The sequence below is a fragment of the Ascaphus truei genome, unplaced genomic scaffold (assembly GCF_040206685.1).
Source record: "Ascaphus truei isolate aAscTru1 unplaced genomic scaffold, aAscTru1.hap1 HAP1_SCAFFOLD_625, whole genome shotgun sequence".
Taxonomy (NCBI): Eukaryota; Metazoa; Chordata; class Amphibia; order Anura; family Ascaphidae; genus Ascaphus; species Ascaphus truei.
Window position 1 is genome coordinate 40,498 of NW_027456958.1, and position 8,827 is coordinate 49,324.

At 51.4% G+C, this 8,827-nt stretch overlaps 2 protein-coding genes across 2 annotated transcripts; one reads left to right on the forward strand and one right to left on the reverse strand.

The window, feature by feature from the left end:
* Positions 1-1,365: 1,365 nt before the first annotated feature.
* On the reverse strand, positions 1,366-1,832 carry LOC142485711 (histone H2B 1.1-like). The gene has a single exon (XM_075584516.1). It carries the CDS (start codon positions 1,797-1,799, stop codon positions 1,419-1,421), a length of 381 nt encoding a protein of 126 aa, XP_075440631.1. The 5' UTR covers positions 1,800-1,832; the 3' UTR covers positions 1,366-1,418.
* Positions 1,833-2,096: 264 nt separating this feature from the next.
* Positions 2,097-2,651, forward strand: LOC142485710 (histone H2A type 1-like). Its single transcript, XM_075584514.1, has one exon. It carries the CDS (start codon positions 2,126-2,128, stop codon positions 2,519-2,521), a length of 396 nt encoding a protein of 131 aa, XP_075440629.1. The 5' UTR covers positions 2,097-2,125; the 3' UTR covers positions 2,522-2,651.
* The last annotated feature ends 6,176 nt before the right edge of the window (positions 2,652-8,827 follow it).

Sequence of the window (8,827 nt, forward strand, 5' to 3'; positions counted from 1 at the left end):
GAAGGTGGGAAGGGGGGGAGGTGGTGGGAGGTTGTAAGGGGGAGTGAAGGGAAGGTGAAGGGGGGTGAAGGGGGGTGAAGGGGAGGTGAAGGGGGGGGGTGGAGGGGAGGTGAAGGGGGGGGGGTGGACGGGAGGTTAAGGGGGGGTGGAGGGGAGGTTAAGGGGGGTGGAGGGGAGGTGAAGGGGGGGAGGTGGAGGGGATGTGGAAGGGAGGGGAAGTGTAGTGAGGGGTGGGTGAGGGGAGGTGGAGGGGGGGTGGAGGGGAGGTGGAGGGGGGGTGGAGGGGGGGTGGAGGGGAGGTGGAGGGGGGGTGGAGGGGATGTGGAAGGGAGGGGAAGTGTAGTGAGGGGTGGGTGAGGGGAGGTGAAGGCCGCTCACTCACCCGTCCGGCAGCTCCCACTTGGATCTGAGGCGGGAGGCAGCGTGTTGTGGCCGCTCCCCCGCTGACTGTAGCGGCGCCGGGGGGGGGGGGTGGAGGGGAAGTGATTGAGGGGAGGTGATCACTCCGCTCCCCCGCTGAGTGTAGCGGCGCCGGGGGGGGTGGAGGGGAAGTGAGTGAGGGGAGGTGATCACTCCGCTCCCCCGCTGAGTGTAGCGGCGCCGGGGGGGGTGGAGGGGAAGTGAGTGAGGGGAGGTGATCACTCCGCTCCCCCACTGAGTGTAGCGGCGCCGGGGGGGGGGTGGAGGGGAAGTGAGTGAGGGGAGGTGATCACTCCGCTCCCCCGCTGACTGTAGCGGCGCCGGGGGGGTGGAGGGGAAGTGAGTGGGGGGAGGTGAAGGGGGGTGAGGGGAGGTGAAGGCCGCTCACTCACCCGTCCGGCAGCTCCCTCACCCGTCCGGCAGCTCCCTCACCCGTCCGGCAGCTCCCACGTGGAGGGGGGGGGGGTGAAAGCGCGGGAAACAGGGAGAGGCGGAGGAAGAGGCGGAGCCTCCGGGACCGGTGGGGAAGAGAGCGGGAGATGTGCTGCTAACACTGTGAGCCCCGCTAATGTATGTAACACCGTGTGTGTGGGGAGGTTGTGTGTGTTTAGTGGTGTGCGTGTGTGTGTGTTTTTTTTTTTGGACCTTTGGCCCGTCACTCCGCCTCAGGCCAATGAGAGGTGTGGGGGGCGGGCCAAGGGGGTGGTGTGAGTGTGTGAGCCCAATGAGAGGTGTGCGGGGGCGGGCGGCCCAAGGGACCAATGAGATTGCTGCTAGGGACACCGGACATCCAGGCAGGCAGGCAAACATACAGTGCTTTCACTAATATAGTATAAGATAATAGCTACAAAAGCAAATAACTGAGAAAGTGCAATGTATAATAGAACACTTCCCTTTTATCCCGAGCACAGATGACATATGAGCATATCTCTTATATTGATAAAGTGGGTGGCTCTTAGAAGAGCCTTTGTGTTTGTGGGTCAGTGATGAGATCGGGGTTACTTGGCGCTGGTGTACTTGGTGACCGCCTTGGTGCCCTCGGACACGGCGTGCTTGGCCAGCTCTCCCGGCAGCAGCAGGCGCACAGCGGTCTGGATCTCCCGGGAAGTGATGGTCGAGCGCTTGTTGTAATGAGCCAGACGGGACGATTCCCCTGCGATGCGCTCGAAGATATCATTCACAAAGGAGTTCATGATGCCCATTGCCTTGGAGGAGATGCCGGTGTCAGGGTGAACCTGCTTCAGCACTTTGTACACGTAGATCGCGTAACTTTCCTTCCTGCTCTTCCTACGCTTCTTCCCATCCTTCTTCTGGGTCTTGGTCACGGCTTTCTTAGAGCCCTTCTTGGCCGCTGGCGCAGACTTGGCTGGTTCAGGCATGTCGGGCGATGCTTCCTCTCCAAACAGCAGAGAAACAATGTCACCTAAGCCCCCAGCAGCTCTATTTATAGGAGTCCTATGCAAACTAGCAGCCTCAGCATTCTGTTCTTCTATTGGCTGACTTTATCATGTGACCGTTTATGACATCATCAGTTTTCTTTCAAATTAGATGATTGGTGGTTACAGGATTATGGAACTGATTGGCTGTTTTCAAAACTGACCAATCACAGAGGAGTTCAGCTTCTGTCAGAGTGTATAAATAAGGGCACAGGGGGCGGGGTTTGTCACTTCTCCTGTTACCCGAGCTGCTGTCTGAGTGATACACGATGTCTGGAAGAGGCAAACAAGGCGGGAAAACTCGCGCTAAGGCCAAGACGCGCTCATCTCGGGCTGGGCTGCAGTTCCCAGTCGGCCGTGTGCACAGGCTGCTTCGGAAGGGAAATTATGCTCAGCGTGTGGGGGCCGGAGCCCCGGTCTATTTGGCCGCAGTGCTGGAGTATCTGACCGCTGAGATCCTGGAGTTGGCCGGTAACGCCGCCCGGGACAATAAGAAGTCCCGCATCATCCCCCGGCACCTGCAGCTCGCTGTGCGGAACGACGAGGAGCTGAACAGGCTGCTCGGAGGGGTCACCATCGCTCAGGGGGGTGTCCTGCCCAACATCCAGGCCGTGCTACTGCCCAAGAAAACCGAGAGCCACAAACCGGCCAAGAGCAGCAAGTGAGCTTCACCCCCGAGACCAGGAGCAGAGATCCCCACATACCCAACACAAAGGCTCTTTTCAGAGCCACCCACAACATCAAAAAAGCGTTATAGTATTTCACATTTCCTGCAGGACATGTTTTTATTATATTTCTATCTCCATTCTAAGTCACTTTAATGGTTTATGATAATAGTTCTATTCATTTGTAAAGTAATGTATAATTAAGTCCATGTATGTGGAGGTGTCAGTTCTGTCATTAGAAACAGTAATGTGTTTGATATGACACTGCAGAAAGCAAATCAATATTTAATACCATAAAGGCACCTACTGTATATATAACTTGGGGGTGAACTTTAATTATCGATATGATGATTTTTCGGAAAAAATCCCATAAAATTGATGAACTGATTAAAGTATGCATTTAGTTTGCTGGAAACATAACTATAAAGCTAAACAAAAAAACTGTTTCCAGTTCATCGCTAAATAAATTAAAACAAAGTAGTGCAGCATGGCTAATACACTATAAAGTAGTGTTTGTTTCTATTTGTGATTATACAAAAGGCGCAACGTGTTGGTATTAGGAGTCTGTGCTTGAAACAATTTACCACACGGTGGCGCTGTTGGATTAGAAATGGGTATCTTCATTACTTGGCTTGTAAAGGCTAAAACCTGTTTTATATCGGACACAAATTCGCAAGCCATGAAGGTGTATTATACTGAAAATGTATATAATGTATCATTAAAGACTGGCAAGTGAGTAACATTGATGCAAGAACAATTTAAAAATAAAATAAAAATATTCAACCAACGTTGTTTACAGATTGCCCTCGAACACGCAAAATCAAGTCATAATATAATTAATGTTGACATGTTAGAAAATAAAATAGCATAATGGTATAGAAAGATTCAATAACCAAAAGGCAGAACACATAATTACAGCATCTGGTCTTCGAAATAAACAGCACAAGGGGGAACTGTTGGAGGTACAATTTATCAAATTAATTCCTTTATGAGCAAGAACAATAATCAGAATTTTTTTTTGTACCACTAATATACTCTGTGCTATAAACTAAAAATTACAGAACCTGTCCCTGGTGTCATTTTTTTTTCTTTTTTTTTTTTAAATCTGAGGAACAGCAATGTCATGTACGGTCCATCTGTGAGCATGTGGCCCACTTTTCACTTTTGCAAAGGTCCCTCAAATTAACAATATCTCCCCTCAATCTGTCTCCATATACTATCTGTCACGGACCGCACAAAAGTGAGCATGTGATATGCAACCAGGGTTAATACACACGGCTACTCTAGCCAACTCACCTTTCTCCTGCACAAGGTACTTTCAATACATTTATATTAATCCATTACTCAATTGCAATCCCATCTACTGTATGTGCGTACATCACTGGATAACTTAGGCAAAATATGTAATTATTTACCAGAGTCTCAGGTCCCTGTTTATTATAGGAAAAAAAAAATTGTGCACTTAACACACAATCAGTTTTAGCTAAATGTGGCAGCCAATGAAAATACTCTACAAAGCGTGCACCAGTTTATTCTGAGCCCCAACACATTACTTATTAAATGTTTTAATACCCCCGTCCATGGTCAGTCCGGAGTCCCTGGGCTCTGTTCCCTGTATGGGAGCTGGCGGCACTCACAAGCCAATCGGATCTGGACTCAATGACCGGTTTGGCAGCGTGCTGCCACATGCCGTCTAAGCTCTGATCTGACAGCAAGGTATTTCGGAACTGCCGACTGTGCTCTGGCTCCTTGGCCCTAGTCATACTGGCAGGGATAGGGGTGTCAGTTTGGTCAGGTTACACCCAGCTTACTTTACTGGTCTCCTCCAGGACATCCAAGGGATGAACTCCAATGTCCGGGGAGTGATGGTTTCATTCTTGGGACCCTGAACAAACATAGTGTCAGAGGTGGCAAGGTCTCAAGCCTGACAGCAGGTCACAGCCACAATGGGAAATAAAATTGGCAAAGAGCCAAGGATAGCGTCGCACCACGAGCAGGAACAGATGAAGAGGGTGTGGTAAAAACATAGTTATTGGCAACCAGAGAAACACACTAACATGTTTCGCTCCCACAATAGGGCACACTCGACGGACACACTCTACCCCTATTAGTGGCACATAAAATTGCCCTAATCAGTCCCCAACAACATGTTGGTGTTATGGCCTGGGAGGTCTCTGCCATTACGGATGCTCTGGGCCATGCCCTAATCGATGAAAACACGGGCCATCTGCAGGGACTTAGGGGCACCATCGGACAGGTGGCAGATGCTCTGGCCTAAACATATCAGGTTGGACAAGAGTGATAACCGTGCCAGGGTCCAACTGGCTGGCCACCATCATAGTGCTGATGGTATAAGGGCACAAATATTTAAACCGCAGAATGATCTGCTCTAGCCCAATGGTGGCTCCTCTTTGTTTTGCAGCACTGACAGCAATCTCGGCAGCCTCGGAGACAGGGACCTGGGTGATATGGTGGGTCACCTGCTATTGCTCGAGCATGGGAATGTGACTTACCCTGGCGTTTATATGAGGAGCTGGGTTGTTGGTCCCATCGCAGGTGAATCGGTTCAAAGTGCAGTGGGGCAAACCATCTTCAGGTGGCATGCCCTGTTGAAACCAAAGCATTGCCACTTATGGGTAAACTTGGTGGTCGGGTTCTGGAACTAGGGGGCACTGGGCAGCTCCACAAAGATGCATTGGACCTTGGGGTTTATGTGTGCCAAGGAGGTTGGTGGCCAGGAACTGGAACACTTGGTTGGGGTTGTTGCCAGAATAGGAGTTGAGCCGTCATGAACTCATCCGTCATCTTGGCAGTTTGCTGAGCCATTGATGGTTTGCCATCCATAATGCATTCACTCACCTCCGGGAAACGTTTGAGTACAAATTGCTCCTTCACGATTAGGTTAAGGAATACATTGAAGGTTCTCACTGAACACACAGTTACTCACCTCTTTGCATGATGGGCTGACCGGGCCACAGAGTCAGTGTGCAAATCCGTGGACCCCTTGTGCATGGCATGAAACTGGGTCCAGTAATTCTCGGGCGTGATCTCATACTGAGACCAGAGCAGTGCTTTTACCACCTGGTAGTCACCAGCATCCTCCCAAACCATTGCTTGATAGGCTTCCATATCTTTCCCACGCAGCTTGGGGAAGAAGCCTGTCACTTGAGACTAGAATTTTTAACACACTTCTCCCGGGATCAATGTCACCAGACAGGACACAATAGTTGAATAAACAAAAGTTTATTCTGGCATGCCAGGAAACACAAAAAAATACACAATCACAAAGTACACTCACCAACTGGGGTCTGAGGGAGAAGAATCTAGCCTCAACTAGGTGCCGGGGCATGCTTCAGTAGATTTGCCCTGTACAGCTCCTTCTCAGTGCTATTGTCCCAATAGCACTATTGAAAATCCCACCAGTCGCCTGTCCGATCAGCTTCAAAACTTGTCTGGTACTCCGATCGGCTTCTCCCCTTACATAGCTCTCGGGCTCCTATACTATTTATTGAGCAGGGGCCACCAGCCAATCGGAGGACGATGTCTTGTCCGGCTCTACAAATCAGAGGAGGGGGCTGGCTTAGGCACTCTTGACCGCCCCTCGAGTAGGGAGGGTCTAGCGAGTGGGAAATTTGAACTAGCCAATGGAAATTGTGCCTATGGGACTCAGACCCGGCAACGGTTCAACTAGCCAGCCCCATACATCCCGCTGGGTAGGCACCTCAGCCTCTCAGGTGAAAAAAGTCTTTGCACGAACGAGAACCAGTTCCCCGGACCTGATTACCACCCCTTCCCTGCTCACCATTGTCCTCATACTCACACCGACCCCACCTTCTGTCACAAAGCAGCTTTTCTCCGAAATGCTAGCAAAGCAAAAGGCAGTGCTGGCTGCCTTACTAAATGTATGGGGAAAATACTACTACAGGGCACAAAAGTGCCTTTTTTACAGATACAATCCCTGTTCCCAATTCCTACCGTTTTCCCCCTTCTAGAGATTACACAGTGATTAGCTCTTTTCTGGAAGAGGTTACACACAATACATTATACACAGGCCACATGAGCCTCACCGAGGTGGCAATTACACACAGTTTTGGGGTATCCAGCCGGTCTTCATCATAATTATGTGAGGTTGGCTACCCCATACCATCAAATATCCCCCTTTAAGATGAAGGTTCTGAGAAAGCTACCACATCAGGTGTCTCTCCAAGACTGAAGACCCTGGAAGTCCGTTTGTCGGGGCTGGGATCGTCGTGCTGGGAATGACTATTGGCGTTGCCGTGCTCATTGCACTTTTTTGTGTTGAATGGCAAAATTAAACTCCTGGAGGTTGCACCAACTTCCCATTTTCACCTTACACCCGCTGCAACAAGCTAAGGGGGTTGCGATCAGTGATCACAGTGAAAGGCTTCCTGTAAACATGACCTATAACTTCTTGAGAACCCACACATTGTCCAGATCCTCTTTCTCGATTGTTGCATAGGTGACCTCCCAAGGCAACAGCTTGCAGCTTAGGTAGGTGAACATATCCTTGCTGCAATCCTCACCTACCTGGCTTAGCACAGCACTGATGCCGTAAGTTGAAGCATTGGTTTGCACCAAGAATCGCTTGATGTAATCGAGGACAACCAGGATCAGAGCACTGGCTAGGTGTTACGCCGATGCTCGCCACAAACCGGGACCGGACCGCGGGGCTGAGGTGGGGTTGTATAATCACCGACCTGAGTCCACGCAGACTGATCCGGAGTGCGCAGTTCGTAGTCGTACATCGCAGGGTCAGGATTGGAGAAGGCAGCATCGTCGTTATGGAAGCAGGAGTTCGGCAACAGGTAGTCAGGATTTCCCCGCTTCAGCTTAGGAGCGTGAGCGCGGGGGTGGCTTCTGCGCGAGGAGCGGCCTCGGCCCATGACGCCGATCTCAGCAGGAGGAGACAGCAGGCTGGCCGAAGTTCACCGCAGGGCAGCGTCGGGAAGAACCAACACTTCAGCGCAGAAGTCCAAGGCAGGTCACTGCAAGAGGATCGCAGCAAGCCGCAGGAAAGGAAGGGTAGCCACTGCTAGGAGGGAATGCAGCAGGTACCGGTGCTGGCAACACGCTACAGCACAGACGTCCCGGGTAGGCCACTGCAGGAGAATAGCAGCAGGCCAGTGCTGGCATCAACGCTTCAGCACAGACGTCCAGGGCAGGCCACTGCAAGGAGATAGCAGCAGGCCGCAGGAAAGGAAGGGTAGCCACTGCTAGGAGGGAATGCAGCAGTACCAGTGCTGGCATCAACGCTTCAGCACAGACGTCCAGGATAGGCCACTACAGGAGAATAGCGGCAGGCCACAGGACAGGAAGGGTAGCTACTGCTAGGAGGGAATGCAGCAGTTACCAGTGCTGGCATCAACGCTTCAGCACAGATGTCCAGGGTAGGCCACTGCAAGGAGATAGCAGCAGGCCAGTGCTGGCAACAACGCTTCAGCACAGACGTCCAGGGTAGGCCACTGCAAGGAGATAGCAGCAGGCCAGTGCTGGCAACAACGCTTCAGCACAGACGTCCAGGACCAGGCCTCTGGATACTCAGGAACTTGGAAGGTAAGAACGCTAGGAGAGAGGCCTGGGGTGGTTTGTGGCAGAGACAGTAACATAGAGGTAGGAATAGTTATGCTCGGCGCTGGTTCAGAGCCAACGCCTAGAATATAAAGGGCGGAGATCCAATCACAGGAGGAGGGTGTGTGAGAATTCCTCCAATGAAGTAGCACAGGGCAGAAGCTGCAATGAGAGGCAGCACCTGTGCCATAGATTGCCAGCGGAAGCCTGCAACTGCACAGGTCTGCAAGGCAAAAGTCAAAGCCAGTAGTGGATTCCTTACAGTACCCCCCCCTTCAGGTGAGACCTCCGGACGAACAAGATCCATCACAGATTTGGGGAACATGGAATTGTTCCTAAACCTCCTTAGGCGAGAGGTGGCATTGAAAGCCCATAGTTTGTTGGGATTCCTTACAGTACCCCCACCACTGGGTGAGAAGCCTGGGTGAACAGGACCATTCATAGGTCTGGGAGACATTGAGTTGTTCCTGAAGTGTCTCCGGCGAGAATTAGGTCCACAATCCAGATGTACATTGGCGAGTGCCATGAAAGACAGCGGTGGTACTGCAGTTCTTGGTACATGGACAATGGGACCTGAGGGCTCCGGAATGGGAACATCGGAAGGACAGTAGCCAGGTGTCCGGTGCATAGTAATAGTCCAAGAGTACGGGACACAGGACACAGATTGTCGGACAAAAATGGCAGAGGGACCTTCAGAGAAGGCAATGTCTTTGGTGA